Below are 22,128 nucleotides of genomic sequence, written 5' to 3'. Positions count from 1 at the left end.
TAGAATAAATAAAGCAAAAATACCATTACTTTTCTGTTTTCTGAATAATTCGTGCAATAGAAAAATGACCCAAAAATAAAAGTTCTTCAAATGCCCTGAAAATTTAGTATGATTTTTATATAATATTTGAGAATTTTTGGCACTGAGAACACAACAGGGGGCTGCACCTGTGGACCACAAGGGGGGAGGGCACGCCCTACCCCCTGGGCGTGCCCCTGCCTTTGTGGGTCCCACATGGGTCCCCTCACTTATTCCGGCACCCATCCACTTTGTGTTCCTCCAGAAAAAGCATCATGTTGCTCAAAACCGTGTTCTAGCTCATCTTGCTGCCATTTTTGATCTCCTTGTGCAAAGCTCCATTTGCAAAATTGTTTTGGGGGATTGTTCTTCGGTATGTGACTCCTTCAATGGTCCAATTAGTTTTTGTTCTAGTGCTTTATATATTGCAATTTTTTGCTGTTGTGGTGACCCTTTTCTTGAGCTTGCATGTCAAATTTATATGGTCCAAAGTAGTTTTAATGCATGATATAGCCTCTAGACACTTGTAGGAGTAGTTGCTATCAATTTTGTTGAGTTTGGTTCACCTTTATTTTTGAGTCACTAAAAATTCCAGAGAAAAGAAATGATGAAGAGATGGTTGAGAGGCTCTTCAAGTCGGGGTTCAAAGGAAAATGAAAATGAAGAGAAGAAGAAGCCCAAGCACAACCTTCCTCGCACCGCGGAGGTTCGGCCGTGTGAATGGCCAAGTGATGCATTCTTGAGGGCGGTCAGAATTTATGAGGATTTCTATTATTTGGCGGAGAACGCAGCATCACCGACTTCCTTCACAATAAGTGTGATCAATACCTCCTACTCACTAATACCTTCGTGCCAAATTTTCACTTTCATGCTAGGACATCACCATCCACAGTAGAGTTTTATTTATATGATGAGCATAAGGAGATGACACTTTATGATTTTTGTGAGGTTTGCAAATTACATTATGAGGGCAGCATCAGTGAACCACGTCCTAGAGATGTGGAAGATTTTATTAACAAAGTTACCGTAGGGGAAGGGAGAGGAGTGTCGGAAGCGAGAGTGGCTAGTTTGCATTTTTCTGTTTTGCGCTATTACTCAATATTTGCTGGGAGATGTTTAATTGGTCGGGGGGAGAGTGGAGGCCTTAGTGCCCCTGACCTCGCTAGTTTGCGCCATGCTTTACTTCGTGATAGAACTTTTTGTTTAGGCGCTATTGTTGCTCGATAGTTGAGTTTAAACCGTTCGAGGGGTCCTATCTTTGGAGGTATCTATGCCTACCGCCTTGCTAGACGCTTCGAGATACCTATTAGGCACGATGAGGAAGAGGAATGCTGCTACCCACTAGATACTTAGACTATAACAGTATGGTAGCGCATGATTTTATTAGCAATGTTAAGGACAAGAGGCTCATCTATAACCTAGTATTTAGCCAGAAGACTTGTCAGATTATTACCTTGCCTGCACCTTCTTTGTTCGATATTCATTCAGGTAGGTACCTCATTTTTCCCGAGGACATTTATGCATACTGGGAGCGGACGCGGTCCCCAATTCCTAAGCCAGAACCATCACCTGATTTGTATGAGGATCTATTTATCAGTGTGAGCCACAGGAGCTCGCTAACTAGTGGAACCCTCAGGATCCTCCTCAATACCCAGGAGAGGGCTACTTTGATCCATGGTCATAGACCAATTTAGGCCAAAAGCCTAAGCTTGGGAGTACGTATTTTTCACCGACATTACATTCATGTTCACACACTCATTCCAGTTGTCGGTGTTCATAATTTTTCATTGTATTATCCATGTTTTTATTTTTTTTCTCGATTTCTTTTTGTGTGTTTGAAAAACTTTGAGAAGAATTTAAGAAAATAGTTGTAGCTTCTTTTTAGTTTTCCTTCCTTGTTTAGTAGTAGTATTAAAGAAAACTCAAAAAGATTTCTCGTTCTTCTTTTGCTTGTTGGGAACTTTCTCGTGAAAATAGTTTTTCTCGTTCTTGTTTTACTTTCTTCAGAAAAAAAAACTCCAAAAATATTTCAGTGTGTTTCTTTGAAATTCTTTTTCCTTTTTTTGGGTCGAGAGGACAAGACCACGATGAAAATGATGAGTGGCTCTCATATGCATTATTGTTGATCTAATGAAGAGCCATATTACCTTGTCTTCACCTTTGATTAAATGCTTGCAGATTCCAGCTTAGTCCAATGCACGAGCACGCTTATTATTATCCACATTGTTCGGTTGTGCAAGTGAAAGGCAATAACGATGATATGTGATGAAATGATTGGGATAAGGAAAAGTTGGTATGAACTCAACCTATTTTGTTTTTGTAAATATGATTAGTTCATCGTTCTTGATTCAGCCCATTATGAATGAAACATGTTTGCAATGACAATTAGAGATTATAGTTACTCATGCCATGCTTAATTAGCTAGGAGTTTATAATGGTTTGTCTTGCGTGTCAACATGCTTTTTAAATGGTTGTGATGTAGTGTTTTAGGATGGTATCCTCCTTTGAATGATTCGAGTGGCTTGACTTGGCACATGTTTACGCATGTAGTTGAAACAAAATCAACATAGCCTCCATGATATTTATGTTCATGGTGATTTATATCCTACTCATGCTTGCACTCAATGTTGGTTAATCTCAATGCATGTTTATGACTGTTGTCGCTCTCTAGTTGGTCGCTCCTCAATCTTTTGTTAGCCTTACTTCTACTAAGCCGGAATACTGCTTGTGGATCCACTTCCATAAACCCAAAATTATTCCATATGAGTCCACCATACCTACCTATATGGGGTATTTACCTGCCGTTCCAAGTAAATTTGCATGTGCCAAACTCTAAACCTTCAAATAATAATCTATTTTGTATGCCTGAATCGCTCATGTAGCAACTGGGGGCTGTCAGCATCTTCCATGCTAGGTGGGTTATTCTCACGGTGAGTGTTGATTCACTTGTCATTCACCAGAAAGTGGCTGGTAATCAGAATGCCCAGTTCCATGCTCAAATCAAATCAAAATATAATTTCAAACAAAACTCCCCCAGGACTGTTGTTGGTATGGACGGTACCTGTTGTTTCGGATCAGCTCTGGAGTGTGCTTGTTGGTGGAGGAGGAGTAAAAACTTTATCATTCTGTTTGGGAACCGCCTATAATGCATCTAGTATGGAAGATACTGAGATCTCTTGATTGTTATGTTGACAATGAAAGCATGCCGCTCAAAATTATATTCATCTCTGTTTTAAAGCTCGAGCTCTAGCACCTTTGCAAACCCCTACTTCCCTCTGTGAAGGGCCTATCTATTTACTTTTATTGTTGAGTCATCATCCTCTTATAAAAAGCACCAGTTAGAGAGCACCATTGTCATTTGTATGCTTTGCTATTAATTGATATTTAGTATGACTGTGACTGAATCTCTTTTACCATTAATTACAATGTCTAATCAGTCCTTGAACTTCACGGGTGCTCTACATTTATGTTTTGTGGTCTCAGAAAGGGCTAGCGAGGTACCATTTTGTTATATTATATCATGATTGTTTTGATAAAAGTGTTGTCATCTGAGATTTATTATTATTACTCGCTAGTTGATTATGCCATTGATATGAGTAAATGTGAGACCTAAATATTATTGAATATGGTTAGTTCATAATCTTTGCTGAAAACCTGAATGCTGGCTATACATATTTGCAACAACAAGATCATACAAAGTTTGTAAATGTTTTTTCTTTATCACTTTTAGTTTGTCAACTAAATTGCTTGAGGACAAGCAATGGGTTAAGCTTGGGGGAGTCGGTACGTCTCCATCGTATATACTTTTCCAAACTCTTTTGCTCTTGTTTTGGACTCTAATTTGCATGATTTGAATGGAACTAACCCAGACTGACGTTGTTTTCATCAGAATTGCCTTGCTGTTATTTTTATGCAGAAATGAAAGTTCTCGGATTGACCTAAAAATTTATGGAGAATATTTTTGGAATAAATAAAAAATATTGACGAAAGAATCAACCAGAGGTGAGCCACCGGCTGACCACAAGGGTGGGCGCGCCCTACCCCCTGGGCGCGCCCCTGCCTTGTGGGTCCCCTGGACCTCCTCCGACCCTAATCCAACTCTATATATTCACGTTAGGGGAAAAATCAGAGAGAAGGATTCATCGCATTTTACGATACGGAGCCCCCGCCTCCTCTTGTTCTTCATCGGGAGGGCTGATCCGGAGTCCGTTTAGGGCTCCCGAGAGGGGGATCCGTCGCCATCATCATCATCAACCTTCCTCCATCACCAATTTCATGATGCTCACCGCCGTGCGTGAGTAATTTCATCGTAGGCTTGTTGGACAGTGATGGGTTGGATGAGATTTATCATGTAATCGAGTTAGTTTTGTTAGGTTTTGATCCCAGTATCCACTATGTTCTGAGACTGATGTTGCTATGACTTTGCTATGCTTAATGCTTGTCACTAGGGCCCGAGTGCCGTGAATTCAGATATGAACCCTTTATGTTTCCATGAATATATTTGTGTTCTTGATCCTATCTTGCAAGTTGTAGACACCTATTACGAGTTATGATCTGCATACCCCAAGGTGACAATAATTGGGATTCTTTTCGGTGATTACTGTAGTTTGAGGAGTTCATGTATTCACTAAGTGCTAATGCTTTGTTCCAGTTCTCTATTAAAAGGAGGCCTTAATATCCCTTAGTTTATATTAGGACCCCGCTGCCACGGAAGGGTAGGACAAAAGATGTCAGACAAGTTCTTTTCCATAAGCACGTATGACTATATTCAGAATACATGCCTACATTGTATTGATGAATTGGAGCTAGTTCTGTCTCACCCTAGGTTATAACTGTTGCATGATGAATGCCGTCCGACATAATTATCCATCACTGATCCATTGCCTACGAGTTTTTCACATGTTGATCTTTGCTACGTTACTTTTTCGTTGCCACTGTTACAATTGCTACAAAACTGCTACTGTTACTTTTGCCACCGTTACAGTTACTTCCATACTACTTTGCTACTAAATAGTTTGCTGCAGATATTAAGTCTTTCAGGTGTGGTTGAATTGACAACTCAGCTTCTAATACTTGAGAATATTCTTGGCTCCCCTTGTGTCGAATCAATAAATTAGGGTTGAATACTCTACCCTCGAAAACTGTTGCGATCCCCTATACTTGTGGGTTATCAGTAGCTCCGACCCCTCCAGCACCGCCTTGCCCTTCTCGATGGCGGAGAACCTCCTCATGGGCGCCATGGCTGCAGTGGCAAGGGTTGGAGACAGAGAGGTAAAAAGACGGAAATGGGTCAAGGGCTCCACCCCTTCGCCCTCTTATAAGCATCGAAGAAGGCCAACCCACGCCCCTTCACCTTCAGAGCAATGATGGCCCCGCGGCGTGCTCCAGGCTTTTTGTTAGCCGAAGCGGTTGCCGAGGCGTCGTGGTGAAGTGAGGGCGTCCTATGTCCAATTGTGTGCCACGCGTCGAGCCTGGCCCACAGGCGGTTGGGGCCCGCGTCGCTTCGCCCTCCCTTCTTCGCCTTTGCCTTGAAGCAAGGCCAAGCGCGCCATGTGCCCGGGGGCTACTGTCGGGGATTTGGACTGGGGGTACGCAGACCCGTCTGCCTATGGCCCAACGTGTAGCTCCATCAATGGCCTGACGCGACCCAACGTCAAGGCTTCACGAGCAAGACCCTCGTGAGGGCCCCTGCCTCGCGAGGCGAACTACTTCAAGCCCCCCAAGGAGCGGCCTCCCGAGGGGCAGACATCTCTAGGCTTCACCCACCTCACGAGGCGCACGTTGACGTGAGCCATGACGAACGGAGCCAAGAGGGCGCCAACGGGCGCATGCAAGGACATTTTCCTCTTTGGTGCTAGAAGGACAAAGCCAGCACGCGAGTTCCCAAGGAATCCCCAAAGCTTACCTCTTCGGTGCAACAAGACCAAGAACACGAGCTCGGCAGGACGGAGGTCATCGCCGAGTCCACCAGCGCGTCTGAACCGGAGACATTGCAGACGAAGACCACCTTTAGTCAGCATAGGGTGTACTGCTGCCCCCTTCAAAATTGGCCACTGTGGTATCCCTTCCCGCTTAGGCCATGAGGGAAGAGGACCATGCCAGTATAAGTATAGGCCAGTCTCCACCGTAGAGAGTGGGTGGATCCGGGGCAAGCACTCTTGCTTCCCTTCTACTAGTTCATCTCCATCCTCCTCGTGAGGCAATCCACCACAAAGTAGGAGTAAGGTTTTACACCGCAAGGTGGCCTGAACCTGGGTAAATTTTTGTGTTTCATTCCTCTCCCTTATTGCCCGAGCACGACGGAGCATCGTCGTGGGGTAATGAGTAGGAACCTGTAGCTTAGCGGAGTTCTTCACGCACACATCAGAGTTCGAACCTTTCTTTGGGTCTGCGGGGCCCCGACTCTGACATCTTCCATTTGAAAGGGACACAAATAGCGGTACTTAAGGCCATAAAATAGCGAAAGCTGGTGCAGGTGTGTTGGATATGCTTGTTGCACTGAAGGGAGTTGGGATAGGATTCATTTCCAATTTAGTCGGACGTTAGTCACGTCCAGAAACATTTACCGATGAGCCGCCTTGAATGACTGAAACTGTCTGGACAACGTTTGAGAGGTCAACCAGGCGATCCGCGTTGAAGTTGCCATTAGCCGTCCGTTGTCCAAGTCTCCGCGTCGTCTCCACGAGACCAGGACTCCACTTGCTGTAGTTGGTACTGCTGCTACCATCCCATTACCAGGCGCCTCTTTCTCTCCTCGCCGAGATCGATACACGGATAGATCTCGCCTCGCCGGCGAAGCGGAAGAGGAGAAGGACGCCATGGGGAACTGCTGCTCTGACGAGATGGGCGCCGGCCGCCACTCCGTCGGCCCCGCCGCCTCCTCCGCCGATGCCGCTTCCGCCGCTTCCGCCGCGGCTGATCGCTTCCTCCGCTCCCGCGGCGCCGGCGCGTCCACGCAGATCGAGGTACGGGGTCTAGGCACTGCTAGTCTGCTACATCTCCTGGTTCGACCTCGTTCGGTGGTGCTCTTGCGTGTGTATGGTGTGGGCTGAAGTGGTTTGTGCTTGCCGGGATCGGAATTCCCATTTGGCATAAGTCAGTTAATCCTACTCCACTAGCGCCCTTTTTTGGTGCCGTGTTCGCATTTTTGTTCTTGGGCGGGGGATTTCTGCAAAAAAAAGAAGATGTTATACCATTTGCGTTATGCAATCTACAAGCTTACACTGAATATGCTAGGGTAAATGCGATGAATATGATTTACGACAGACTTGTACTTGCACTCTGCAATTTTCTGATGTTCTTCTAATCGAAGGCTTCACCAGTTTAAACCTACACTGAATGTTGCTATTGTGTTATGTAGGGTTGTCTATAATATACTGCATGGTGTACCTAAGGCCAGTGATAAACTGATAAGTGGGTCCCTACCTTGTTCGTGGGCTCCAGATTGGGATACTTTTAGCCATGGGGCAAAGCAGTAGATACATTTGTTTTAGTCATGTCATGGTATTTGGTATTGAATCCCGAACGTTCTTAAGTGTGTTTTGTGGGGGTGGAGAAACATGTCTGTTTTTATGTGTTGTTTTGGTTTATTGCTTAATCCATCAATTGTAGCAGTAGAATTTCAATTTCTGAATTGATCGGACCTGTTAACTTTTGCTGTATTATTTAACTTTGGCTCTATGTGACATGTTGAAATAGTTATCTCTCTCCGCATCAAATTTGGGCGATCAAGAATATTTCTTCAAGGTACACTTCTCTTTTGTTGTTCTCGCAATTGTGATTTTGCCCTGTCTGAAATTCTATTGTCATTGGCATCTCAATGTGTTGCTATGACATATCACATGTTGAATATTTGAAATGATTCGCTACTAAGTACCACTTGTATTCCATCTCTGGTTAGTTACATAGTAGGATATTGTATATCCACAACTGCAAATGTGCGCAAGTGCAACAATAAATTTACACTTGCAATTACATCGTACCATTGAAAGGGATGAAACGGTTTATTTGCCACTGCTAGCCTCAGTTTTCAAGAAAATGTTGAATTTATCCTCAAGGTGGAAAATGCTGACTTGTGGTAATAAAAGGACATGCCAAAGTATGACAATTGGCATCTTAAAAAACAGAGCTAGATGTACTTCATGGGTGAAGTGTAAATCCTCAAAATTTTAGCGGAAGTATGTTGATGTAGGGTGGAACCCTAATGGCCGATCTTTCATGAATTGAAGGGGTATTCCTCGAAGAACACGACGAACACGGGGAAGAACGGGGAGAAATCACAAGAGGAACACTCAAGAACAAGTCCAATCATACATCCACTAGACTAACAAACACATGGATCCACAAGGTACATGAACAATCAAAGGGAAAGATACAAGGTAGAGTTCATCCCAAATCCAAAGGAGATGGGGTCTTGATGATCTAGATAGATCCTTCCCACAAGGGGGTCTTGAATCCCTCGGGATCTTCTCACATGCTCACATGGAGGTCTTGAACTCCATGGGAGTGGTCTCTCTCTCTCTCTCTCTCAAGAAAAGAAGGTAAGGACCAAAGCTCAACTAAGATGAGCTATCATATTGCTAACCCTAGAAAGGAGGTGGAGGAGGTCTATTTATAGTCTAAGTCACGAAGGGGTAAGTGAGGGGGCGAAATGGGTACATGGGCCTCGGCCCAAGTCATGCACGCAGCCATGGTTCGGATGATCCGGGAGGTGGTTCGGATGATCCGGGCGTCAGGGTCCGGATGATCCGGGTGGGGGTCTGGATGATCCGGCTTTGTCCGGGCTCATGCTGTTGTCTTCGGGCGCGTAGCCGGATCGTCCGGGCCAGGGGCCGGATCATCCGGGCGTCGGCCAGATCGTCCGGGAGGGGATCCGGATGATCCGGGCAAGTGCAGACTTGTACGTTCTTCGGTCTTCTTCCGTCTTCTCTTCCATGCTTCCCTCGTGGACGGTGTAATCGTACACATGCGCTCGCACTCCCTCTCATTAATGGTGAAGCTCCGGTAATACCTATGCATGCACATGAGAGGAGTGTCAAGTAGTATACTATCCTCAAAGGCGTCAAGTGAACACATGTAAAGGAGATGATTCACCTTTATGTATGTGAAGTAGAGGTCGCACGTGTCACTTGCCAAACAGAAACTTGACATGGTGATGTCCGTAGGATGCTCCACATCATTCCCTCCCCCTTGGGAAAGATCCGACCTCGGATTGAAAACCAAATCACCATGGGAAAGAGATGGCGTCGCCGTGTAGAAGTGGACGATCACCAAGTACTTGTCATCTTGAAGCTCGAAATAGGCACTCTCCAATGTCGCATCGTCTTGGGATTCCTTCAAAAGGAGCAAGGACGACAAACACTTGGAAAAACAAATGTGGTTAGCGTTAGTGCAAAACCAAGCATTCAAGTGGTGATTCACCGAACAAGTGTCATCATCAAGCATAGCATATGGTGTGACATAGGATTGTGGCATGGCATATAAAGCACATAATGTGAGCAAAATCAAGGTCATCATGGAAACAAGCATGTAAACGTGAGGTAGTGATGCAAATATGTGTGAAAAGAGAATAAGCATCTACCTCAAGTTCATAGTAAGCATGCATAAAACGCTCAAGAGATGGTCTATGGTATGCATATGGATAATTCACAACACCAAAGAAAATGAAGTGTCTAAACACATGGGGCAAGACAATCCAAGCATAATGTGCATATGGTGTAGTGAGATAGTGTGGCACTCAACGCAATGGAAGGAGCAAGTGTACATGGCATATGTGAAGAAATGACATTGTTGCAACCAAACATATGATAGGAGCAAGTAACCCACAAGTCGGATGCAACACACAAGGCATATATATCATGAGACATGGAAAGGTGAAAATGATAAGTCATAGCAAGATCTCTAACATGTGCGCAATCAAGTGGTCCAAGATGACCAAGAAGTCTCATGGTGCAAGCAACACAAGTAGTATGATCCACAATATCCATGCTCAAGAAGGATGTCACCTTGAAAGCGTGTCCTTGTGCATCCTTCACAATGCCGAAGCACAAGCAAATGCGGTGTAGAAGCGAGTCGTGGTAGAATGTATGAGGCTTGCTCTCAATAGTTTGAGTGGTCTAACTCATGTGAAGTAGAAGTTGAAATGAAGTCCAAGTATCCTACACATGCACAAAACAAAGCAAAGAACATATGCGCATGGTAGATAAACACATCATCCATCATGATGGTTCTTTTCTCTTGCACATAACCATTAGTAGTAAAAGTGCATGCATAATATGATGCAACAATCTTAATGGTCATGGCACGAGGCATATGGTGCAAAGAGAGAAGACAAGCATGCTTCACAAGAAATATGTCAAAAATCTCCAAATATATGGTAGATAGCTATGGGGGCTATCTCATTAGCAAGACTAGTAGCATTGTTGCACTCAATACATGGAAAATCATCTAGCATGAAAGAGGTAACATATGGAGATATATGACAAGAAGCAATATGAATCATGTGCAAAGCATGGCAATAGTGGCTATCAACCGCATGAAATGAGCAAGTATGAATCATGGGTGATGCACATGAGGAGCATCGCCAAGAAGAAGACAGAAGAAGCGAGCGGGTGATTCAAATGGCGAGTTGGGCCGCAAGCGTTGACTGGGTGTTGGGCCGTGGGCCGGCCCGGTCTTGTAAACGAACCGTGCATATATAAGCAACGGTCGACTACTGTAGCAAGTCATCGAGAAAATGAAATTAGTTCTGAACCTCTCGTTCGCTCTTATCCCCTTTGCTACCTTCTCGTACATTCCGACCCCTTCCCTGATCTAGATCCTCTTCTCCGGTTCCGATTCGGTCGCCGGCGAAACCCAGCTGCCCCTAGGGCGTGACAATCTGGTATCAGAGCCGCCGCTCCGCTCGTGCTCAATTTTTTTCCTGAATCGTACCCAGCAAATCCGAGGCGAAGGTCGCGGATCCCCTCAGGTTGATCTGCATAATTCCCGACCTGAGGTGGGTTGATTTGGGGGGAACGAGTCGCGACCACGCCGACATTCAAGCTGAACCCGCAGACGCGCTTCCTCGCGGATGAGATGGAAGCACTGCAGGAGCGGATGTTGCTGGAGTTCGCCGATCTGCACGCGGCGCAGAGCAAGCTCACGGTCGTCGACGGCATCAGCGCGCAGCTCGAGGCTCTCGACGCCAAGCTCACCGAGCAATCTGCCCGCATCGACCAGGTTCAGATGAAGGTGAATCTCTCGTGCGACACCCTGGGAAACGTTCAGCAAGAGCAAGCGCATGCCGCGCAACTGGGGAAGCAGCCGATGCCTCAAGGATTTGGAGAGAGTTCATCCCTAACCGCATCAGAGGTGTCGAACGGTATACTGGGCGCCATGCCGGGTCTGCCACCTCGAGCACCTCAGCGTTTCTCTCAGGTACAAAATCCACCACCACCAATAGATCTCACTGCACTGCATGGGGCTGAGGATCAGTCGTAAAGACGACAGTGGATGCCCAAGATGGATTTCCCTAGGTTTGATGGCACAGATGTCCGAATTTGGCTCGACAAGTGAAGCATTTTTTCGCCTGTACCACATTCCGGACAATTTCAGAGTTACATCTGCTTCTCTATACTTAACTGACAATGCAGCGCACTGGTATCAAGCGTTCAAACAGCAGAGTGCCTTCCACACTTGGGAACAGTTCTGTGTTGCTGTTCTGCAAGAATTTGATGTCAATATCCACAGGGAAAGGATGAAGGAGTTGATGTTGCTTAAGCAAGGGGGTATGATGGAGGAATACAAGCAACAGTTTCAGCAACTGGTATATCATATCAGGCCCTACGAGCCCACCATCAGCAACACTTTTCTGGTCACTCGTTTTGTTATGGGGCTGAAGGAGGAGCTGCGTTCAGTTGTAGAAATGCAATTGCCAGCAACAGTTCAGTTGGCAGCTATGTATGCTGTAGTACAAGAAGGGCTGCTACATCAACAGAAGTCTCTCAAGTCCACATATCCAAAATATACAGTTCCCAGGAATGATAATAAACAACATATTGCTCTTTGGAAGGCTAGGCAGCTGAAAGAGCATCGACGTGCAAATGAGCTGTGTTATGGGTGTGGAGAGAAATATGTGCCAGGTCATGCATGTGAACCATCAGTTGCTCCTGCAGCCCAGTTGACAGCAGCAGAGTTAGTGGATCCTCATGAAATTATATCAGATGCAGTGTTAGATGCACTGGTGGACAACTATCAGGAGGAATGTGCTACAATTTCTGACACAACTCTGTCTGGAGCATCACATCCCAAAACCATACAGCTGAGAGCACTGAGGAAACCAAGTTGTGCTGATACACATTGATTCAGGAAGTACTCACACCTTTGTGGACCAAGCACTGTTGGACAGAGTTTCAGTACCTGCACAAAAAATGCATAGACCCATGCAAGTGAAAATGGCAAATGGAGGACTGGTAGAATGTACCAAATTTGTTCCTAAACTGACTTGGTGGACTCAGGGACACAATTTTTCCAGTGCCATGCAAGTGCTTCCTCTAGGAGGCTATGATATTATATTAGGCATGGATTGGTTGGAACAGTGGGGTGTGGTGCAGTGTCACTGGGCTGAGAAGTGGATTCAGTTTGAATATCAACAGCAAACTGTGAGGTTGCAAGGAGTAATACCTGCTAAGGCAGAGCCAATTAAGGAAGTTTCTAGGGAACAACTAAAGAAATGGGAAAAAGGGAATGACATATAGGCAACAACTATGCTACATCATATTGTAGTTAGCCCTCAATCTCAAAGACCTGAGGAAGTTCAACAAGTTCTGCAAGCAAACAAAGCTGTTTTCAGTGATCCCAAAACCCTACCTCCACAGAGGGATTTTGATCATGAAATACGCCATATAGATACTCACCACAACAAAAGGATGAGATAGGACGGCAAGTAGCTAAAATGCTACAGTCAGGGCTCGTTACACCCAATTTAAGTCCTTTTGCATCTCCTGTGCTACTGGTCAAGAAAAAGGATGGGACCTGGAGATTTTGTGTGGACTAGAGGAGATTGAATGAACTTTTGGATGAGCTAGGAGGGGCTAAATGGTTTTCCAAACTGGACCTCAGGTCAGGGACCATCAAATTCGAATGGCAGAAGCAGATGAATTTAAAACAACTTTTAAAACCCACAATGGCCAGTACCAGTTCAAGGTGGTGCCATTTGGATTGTCCACAGCTCCTGCTACCTTTCAGTGCTTCATGAATTACATATTTAAAGGCTCTAACAGGAGATTTGTGTTAATATTCATGGATGATATCTTGGTTTTCTGTGGAACATTAGAAGAACATATCACTCATTTGCAGTCAGTATTTGATACACTGAAGTAAAACAAATTGTCTGTGAAGGAAAGCAAATGCTCTTTTGCACAACAGTCTATGGAGTATTTGGGTCATATAATTTTTGACAGAGTGAGTACTGATCCTGCAAAAACTGCTGCAATGTTGGACTGGCCAACTCGCACCAATGTGACTGAACTGAGGGGCTTTCTGAGTCTCACTGGATATTACAGAAAGTTTGTGCAGAACTATGGTCTGCTGGCAAAGCCACTCACAACATTGCTCAAGAAAGCAGTCCTTCCAGTGGTCAGAAGCTGCTGAAACAACATTTCAGTTACTCAAACAAGCTATGGCCACAACACCTATGTTGGCACTGCCAGATTTCACCAAAACTTTGTTGCCAGAAGCTTGCAACACTGGCATTGGTGCAGTACTCACACAAGCAGGACACCCTGTAGCTTACTACAACAAAGCTCTGGGAGTGAACAGTCAAAAGGTGTCCATATATGAGAAAGAATTTTTGGCTATAATGATGGCCATTGACAGATGGAGATCTTACCTGTCCAGTGCTCCATTTGTGATCAAAACAGACCACCAGAGTTTGTGCCACCTGGGAGGCCAGAACTTAACATCTGATCTACAAAGAAAAGCAATGACAAAGCTAGTGGGACTAGATTTCTCTATTCAATACAAAAGAGGTTTGGAAAATACAGCTGCAGATGCCTTGTCTAGAGTGGCACACCTATTTTCAGTACAAGCACTGTCTACCAGCAAGCCTGTGTGGGTCCAAGAGGTCTTGAACTCTTACACTGTTGATCCTGCTGCTCAGGAAATGCTCACCAAATTGGCTCTGGACAGTCAAGCTTGTCCTGGGTTTCAGCTTCAGGAGGGCCTCATTAAACAGGAAGGAAAAATATGGGTGGGAGCTAGTACTGGGCTTCAGACCAAGCTAATCCAATCTTTTCACTCCTCTCCCATAGGAGGTCACTCTGGTATGTTGTCAACTTATCACAAGGTGAAACAACTATTCAGTTGGATTGGTCTCAAGAAAGATGTGGAAAATTTTGTGAAGCAATGCAATGTTTGTAAGCAAGCAAAACATGAACACTGCAGAGTGCCTGGTTTGCTCCAACCTTTACGTGTGCCTGATGGTCCTTGGCAAGCAATCAGCATGGATTTTATTGAGGGTTTGCCCAAATCAGAAGGGTACAATGCAATTCTAGTGGTTGTTGACCGTTTTACCAAAGAAAGTCACTTCTTACCACTGAAACATCCATTCACAGCAGCATCAGCGGCAAATGTTTTCCTCAACACTGTGGTCAGACCGCATGGGCTACCTCTGTTTATAGTTTCAGATAGACAAAATATTCAGCAGTGCCATTTGGAAAGAATTGTTCAGAATTTGGGGCACTGAGTTGCAGATGAGCACAACATATCACCCTCAAACAGATGGGCAAACAGAGAGAGTAAATCAGTGTCTAGAAATGTATCTCAGGTGTGTTGTACATGCTTCACCAACTAAGTGGGTCGCATGGCTACCTCAAGCAGAGTTCTGGTACAACACCACCTACCACTCTTGTCTGGGTTGCACTCCTTATAAAGCTTTATATGGATATGAGCCACATGTGGGAAAACTGTACAGTCAAACTCAGTCTCACAATACTGAAGTACAGCATTGGTTGTCTATACATACTGAACACACACCAGCAATAAAGGAACAGTTAGCTAGAGCACAGAGCAAGTACAAGCAGTTTGCAGATCGTAAGAGGACTGACAGACAGTTCACTGAAGGGGAGATGGTCTATTTGCGACTGCAACCGTATGCCCAATCGTCTGTGGTCAATCGTCCCTGCCCTAAACTGGCCATGAAATACTTTGGTCCCTTCAAGATTCTCCCCAAGATCGGTCAAGCAGCTTACAGACTGGAATTGCCGCGCGGAAGCTTGGTTCATCCGGTCTTTCATGTCTCTCAATTGAAAGAGCACGTGCCTGACCACACCCCAGTGTTCACTACTCTGCCAATGCCACTGGACTTGTCTGATCCTGATATGCAGCCAGAGGAGATCATTGATCGTCGCTTGGTCAAGAAAGGCAATGCCGCTCATCAACAAGTGCTGATCAATTGGACAAAGTTTCCTACAACTGAAGCTACGTGGGAAGACTACCAAGTACTCCGTTCCAGGTACCCGACTGCACCAGCATGGGGACAAGCTGGTTCTCCAGAGGAGGGTACTGTCAGTACTAGCGCACTGACCACAGTCAGGAAGCAGAGGACAGGGAGGAGCATCGCCAAGAAGAAGACAAAAGAAGCGAGCGGGTGATTCAAATGGCGAGTTGGGCCGCAAGTATTGAGTGGGTGTTGGGCCGTGGGCCGGCCCGGTCTTGTAAACGAACCGTGCATATATAAGCAACGGTCCGTGCATATATAAGCAACGGTCGACTACTGTAGCAAGTCATCGAGAAAATGAAATCAGTTCTGAACCTCTCGTTCGCTCTTATCCCCTTTGCTACCTTCTCCTACCTTCTGACTCCTTCCCTGATCTAGATCCTCTTCTCCAGTTCCGATCCGGTCGCCAGCGAAACCCAGCCGCCCCTAGGGCGTGACATAGGGGCAAGCACTCGCGACCATCCATGAGCAGCTTCGAGACATGTCGACTCAGATGGTGGTCGGCTGTGATACCAAATGTTGTGAACCTTGATTCACAAAGGGTGAAAGGGATAACTACTGGGCTGAAGATACCCAGCTGGCATGGCTGCGAGGGATTGGGTAGACAGTGCATGCAACTAGACTTAGATAACTTGGGAGAATAGATTGATTGTTCTTGCTTGCCTCCAATGTGAATGCATATGTCATCCTTATATATGCTGAGGCCCTTGACCTCTCCTAATACAACTAGACTTAGATATTTCCTTATACAATTGGACTCTTTCTTAATCTTATACTTTACTAGTGGACTCTTAGGATACTTCTCTCTCATGGACTCCTCCCATGCTGCTACTCTTGCCTTGATACTGTGGACCCATGTCCAGAACAAATCTATTCTATCATATTATCTCATCCAACTTTGTGTTACACTTCTCAATCTCCCTCTTTCTTTTGCAGAGCAATCCCATAGTCGTTGTGTATTCAAGCAATGATGGAGCACTTGAAGAAATTGGGCGCACTGAAGTTATTGTAAATTCATCGAGCCCGTCATGGAATGCAAAGATCATTTTGCAATACCAGTTTGAAGTTCTTCAGCCATTGGTGTAAGATTCCACTGTTCACTAAATCACTTCAATTCTCCCTTGTTTCTATCTTAGACTACAAGTGTTAAGAATGAATTTTACATCTTGTCAATCCTCGGTTATAACAGATATATTTCCTCACAGGTTTCATATTTATGATATTGATCCGCAGTTTCATGAAGTCGGTGAAAAGGTAATTATGTTTTGTCATTTTTTCATTTTTCTTCTCAAAATACTCGTACCGATGATTTTCTGCTAGAGAAAGCCTTCGATGTGAAAGTTGACATTTCATGACAACTTTACTTTTTTGCACTGTCCCAAATTGGATTATGTAGCAGTAGGCTTAGTTAATTTTTATTTATAACGGTGTAAATTATACAAAAAGAAATATTTGATTGTTCCGTGGTTTTTAGTCTGTTGGTTACTGAAGTTCTCTAGAAACCACAGAGTATCTTAAAATTGTGATTCTGCTAGATTTCCCAAATCCCAAAATAGAAGAAAGATATCTGTACTATGTTCTGATAACTGTCAGTTCATTTTATTTGTTTCTTCACTTTATTCCTTTTTTTCTACCATTTCTTTTTGCTGATATGAACAACCCTAATCTACATTCCATCAAGGTTTTTGAGTCGCGACTTGGCGAGTCGCCGCGAGCCCTGCGGCTCGGCGTATAGTCGACGAAAGTCGCTGTATAGTCTCCATAAGTCGCTGTATAGTCGCGAGTCGCCCTGATTTTTGGAAAACGACTTGGCGATTAGTCGGCGACTATACAGTGACTAATCAGCGACTCAAAAACCATGCATCCCATTGCACACACTTAGTTTTGGCAAGGATACTGGCAAATATGATATCTTGGAAAGTCTTCTCTCATTCCTCCTTTCATCTGTCACTACAGTTCTAATGTTAGCCTGCCCTGAAATGCAGATGCTTAAACTGGAGGAGCAACAGTTTCTTGGAGAAGCCATCTGTAATTTATCCGATGTATGTTTACTATGGTTAAATCATTGCTGCTTTTCATGGCTATTGTTTCTTTCCTTGACTAAATACTTAAGTGCACAAAACATACTTGTGTTGAGGAAAGAGTAACTATTTTGGACCTTCTGCAATGAATACGTCAAACTGTGCTGTAAAACTTAAAATAAGTGGTGAAGGGAGGAAAGGACAAAGTAAGAAATCCTGCTTGTATTAACCTGGTGGCCAAGTTTATCTTATCATCCGGATTTTCAGCTCTAGAACTGGTTGGTAGTTCCAGTTCCACGACATATTATCCTAGGTTCATCATAAACATACTGTTTTGTGGTTGCAAAGTAGTGTGGCCAGCACTTGCATATTTTGTTTCTTGAGATCAAAGTTGATTTTGTAGGTTATCACCAAACAGAATAGATTGTTCACCCTAAAGCTTGGTGTTTCTGAGCACAACTTACCAAATCGTAGTAAATTTGGTGAGTTAACTGTTCATGCCGAAGAAAGTGCTGGTTCAAAAGCATTAATGGAAATGGTATTCCACTGTTCAGATCTTGAAATCAAGGATCTTCTTTCAAAAAGTGTAAGTTTATGTTTTCATCTTTTGCTGGGTACTTGTTTTACTGTTGTTGCACTTGCAATTTGGTGAATGGCTATCTATGCTTTTGCATGTGGATTGTTGGTTGCAGAAGAAAATAGTTTTTCACTTTTCTAATCATGCTTATTACAGGATCCTTTCTTGCTAATATCCAGAATGTCAGAGAACGGAACACCTGTTCCAATTTGCAAGACAGAAGTAAGGAAGAATGATCTCAATCCTATGTGGAAGCCAGTGATTATGAGTCTCCAACAGGTCGGAAGTAAGGCATGAGACCTTTCCACTTCCATTTTCTTTTGTACTTTCTGCTTAGGGTGCAATTAGAGCTTATATATACGAACTTTCATGCCCCTCGAGTCAGCATTGCGTATATGTTTATTTGAAGTTTTGAACCACTAGCTGGTGGTGTTAGTTCTTTGCAAGCGCATGGGCGGTGATAAGGATTGGCTTGACAAGTTCAGGAAACTCAGAAAATTCAGAAGATTCAAAACTCGCTTAGATTAGCTACAGGAGTTCTTGCCGGCATGCGAACAGCGGCGGCTTAGGGAAACCCTAGCAAAATAACATGCCCTTACCACCCTAAATCTAGGCTTATGTAGTCAGAAGGTCGCATGTGAAAAGTAAAGCAACAAAAAGTAAAAGAAGACGGTAGAAGGGCGCAGAGCTTGACAACGACGAGTAGCCCAAAATTGTAATTTAAATGGAGTCGTCCAATGTGGAATCGATGGCTGAGCTTCACTGGAGCATGCATGAAGCGGTAAGTTAGGTAGCCAGCCTTAGATCTTCATCAGCCGGCCCCCTTTGAAAGATAACGCTTCGACAGGCGTCACAGGCGGCTGCTCTAAAATGAATAAAGAAAAAATCCACTTTCTTTGTTGCCTAATGGCTTTTGTATGTGTCTAATCCCTCTGTATTTCTTTTCTCGTGGCTGTATTATGTTTCAGGAGAATCCCCTCATGATAGAATGCTTCAACTTCAGTAGCAATGGCAAACATGACCTAGTTGGGTAATTGTCCCCTTTTGTAACTCAACATGCTACCTGCACTCGCTTTTGTTGTTTATTAGTTGTTAGCATGTAATGGTGCCTTATAGCCTATGCCATTAATTCTCAAATTCATGTTTTTTCTGATTAGATACCCTTTGTAATTTGACAGCAAGATGGTAAAATCAATCGCCGAATTGGAAAACATGTACCATAGTGGGAATGGTGAAAATTTCTTTGTTCCTGCCAGCAATGCACATGATTGTCATAGTAACGAGGTAATATTTTTCTTCTTCTGTAGAACCTCTGCAAGTGTTATACTGTATTAACCGAATTTATTCTGACATGCAGGTATTGAAGAGCCAGGTATATGTGGAGAAATATCTTGAGAACAGTAGACATACTTTTATCGATTATATTTCTGCTGGGTGTCAATTGAATTTGATGGTAGCCATCGACTACACAGGTATGCACGGATGTGCTACTGCAAGCTGGCCTTGCTCAATTCTCATTAACTAGTTTGTAACAGCACACTTCCTATTTTTTACTGTCAATGTTTATGCTTTATAGCTTCAAATGGAAACCCTCGGCTTCCAGATTCCTTGCATTATATTGACCCCTCCGGACGGCCAAATGCATATCAAAGAGTGGGCAACTGATTTACCATTCTAGTTTTGTATTCTGATGAACCTTTGAGCACAAATTGATATTAGGTTCTTCCTTTGCTGTTTTTGTGGCAGGTAATACTGGAGATTGGAGATATACTACAGTACTATGATCCAGCTAAGCGTATCCCCTCTTGGGGCTATGGAGCAAGACCTATTGACGGTCCTGTTTCACACTGTTTCAACTTAAATGGCAGCACTTATCAGCCTGAGGTATTTTACATTATTTCCAACATTTGAATGGAGTATCGTCTTCAGATGAAGAATTTGTGTGCTTTCTCTGGAAAGCTAATTGAGAATCCGCTTTTTCACCTATCTTAGTTAAGTTTAGTGAACTTGTTTGTATTTGCAAAATGAATGAACCCTTGTGCCGCATTCTCCTCTCTTTTTTGGGTGTCTTCTTAAGGTTTAAGCTTCCATTTATTCATAGCCTACCCACATAATCTTCCTCAGGTTGAGGGAATACAGGGAATTATGTCAGCTTATACCAGTGCGCTACGCAATGTGTCATTGGCTGGTCCTACACTCTTTGGTCCTCTACTTAGCACCGCTACAGCAATAGCAAGCCAATCCCTTACAAGCAACCAACAGAAATACTTTATTTTGTTAATAGTGACGGTATGTAATACCTCTAGGCCCATCTTTAAAAACTGCACCATGTTTTTCGTTCTTACCCGTTAATCTTTTGTCCAGGATGGTGTAGTGACTGATTTTCAGGAGACTATTGATGCAATCATAAAGGCATCCGATTTTCCTTTGTCCATCATTGTTGTTGGAGTTGGTGGGGCTGACTTCAAGGAAATGGAGGTAATGGGACTGGACAAGTTTTCACAGTTTTATTTGTGTAAATTCATTTGTATATTTCCTTTTAGACATAAAAGTGGAATGCTAAAGTAATAGTTCTGTACCAATTGGAAGGGTCTACTACTGACATAACCCTAATCACTGAAAAGTAGATAAAATCAGACGACAATATTCTTTCACTGTGCAGTTTCTGGATCCAAATAAAGGGGGAAGATTGGAAAGCTCAACCGGGAGAGTTGCATCAAGGGATGTGATACAGTTCGCCCCAATGAAAGATGTGCATGGTATGTGTTTTAGTAAAGCTGTGTTCGATGTAGTTTTGGCATTAGAGGACAGATCATTCTGTTTTCATGCATCTTGCCATCTGTATAATATTTATTCGCTGTCTCCTGCATATGATTTTGCTTTCTTGACCTTCACTTAGAAAATAAAGGAATGTGATAATCCATCGTATTTCCAGGTACCGGGATATCCATAGTTCAGTCACTTCTTGCTGAAATACCTGGGCAGTTCATGACTTACATGAGAACAAGAGAAATTCAAGCAATTAGTTAATACAAGATTACATCTGGCGGCAAGTCTTTAGAAGATATCCTTCGAATGTTCTTTGTTACTACTATAATTTAGCGATTCAGCCACATCATTGTGCAAATTTTAAGCCTTGGTTGTGAAAAGAAGCAACAAGATGGATTCTGAAGATGTTGAAGACAAAAGAGATCGATCTCATGTGATTATAGCCTGGATCAAATATCAATGGCATATTCTCCATGCTGGTTGCTGCTTATCTGGAGATCCTAACCTGGATCAAATATCATTTTTCACACTCTCCATGCTATTTTATTGCTTGTCAAGTCTACCATGCCCATGCGGGTTCAGGGTGGTTTGTGTCGAGGCAAGTAACTGCCAAGGTACTGCAGCTTGAAGATTGTTGTTTCAGAAAACCCATCTAAAATTCTGAATTGTGTATGATCTGCATACAGGCTCAAACAAGATGTTCAATGTTTACTTCCCGTTTTTGTTCTGGTTGTGAGTTGAGATTCTACAAGCTCCGTTTGGTCCTGTTTGTATTGTCATATACTGATGTGTTAATATAGTTTGTGCCGTTTATTACCCTTGTGGACTAAAGCATTTCCTCATGTGTGTTCTAGTACTTGGCTAGAGTGTTGCTTGACAATAAATGAGGTCACTATGATACAAGCTATGATACTATGCACTGTGGAGGTTGTAAGCATTGGTGATAGAGGCGGATGTTTTGATGAGAGGTAGCTATCGTTTTCGGTGAAAGTTGGCTTTGACGATCCGACAACAAACATGTGAAGACGTCGCGCCTTAGTAATTGTTAAAGCAACTTCGAAAGGTTATTGACCATGCCACATCATGATCAATATGACCACATGGGTCTATTTTCTGCATGCAAACGAAGAACATGTAAGAAACTGATATTGCAATTTGAATATTGCGAATTTAAGAGGAAAGCTTTACTAATCAAATGGGGTTCTGTGATGTCTTGGTCTGATCGTTGAACACATCTCGTCGTTGAACATAAACGAAGGACGTGA

General features: G+C 43.6%; 1 protein-coding gene across 2 annotated transcripts; it reads left to right on the top strand.

Moving 5' to 3' along the window:
• Positions 1 to 6,577: 6,577 nt before the first annotated feature.
• On the top strand, positions 6,578 to 21,694 carry LOC119321699 (protein BONZAI 1-like). 2 transcript variants are annotated; one of them, XM_037595266.1, is made up of 16 exons: positions 6,578 to 6,983; positions 7,717 to 7,764; positions 16,433 to 16,578; positions 16,702 to 16,750; positions 17,482 to 17,538; positions 17,921 to 18,103; positions 18,251 to 18,373; positions 19,063 to 19,124; positions 19,273 to 19,378; positions 19,452 to 19,566; positions 19,671 to 19,747; positions 19,841 to 19,978; positions 20,219 to 20,383; positions 20,459 to 20,572; positions 20,757 to 20,853; positions 21,030 to 21,694. In XM_037595266.1, exons 1-16 carry the CDS (start codon positions 6,837 to 6,839, stop codon positions 21,122 to 21,124), a joined length of 1,722 nt encoding a protein of 573 aa, XP_037451163.1. In that variant the 5' UTR covers positions 6,578 to 6,836; the 3' UTR covers positions 21,125 to 21,694. The 2 variants fall into 2 exon arrangements, with proteins under 2 accessions (XP_037451163.1, XP_037451162.1); XM_037595265.1 differs by having other exon boundaries at positions 6,579 to 6,983; positions 18,251 to 18,385.
• The last annotated feature ends 434 nt before the right edge of the window (positions 21,695 to 22,128 follow it).

The sequence above is a fragment of the Triticum dicoccoides genome, chromosome 6B, assembly GCF_002162155.2.
Source record: "Triticum dicoccoides isolate Atlit2015 ecotype Zavitan chromosome 6B, WEW_v2.0, whole genome shotgun sequence".
Lineage (NCBI taxonomy): Eukaryota > Viridiplantae > Streptophyta > Magnoliopsida > Poales > Poaceae > Triticum > Triticum dicoccoides.
Note: the sequence above shows the minus strand (reverse complement) of the source record. Positions and strands in the feature narration are given on the sequence as shown.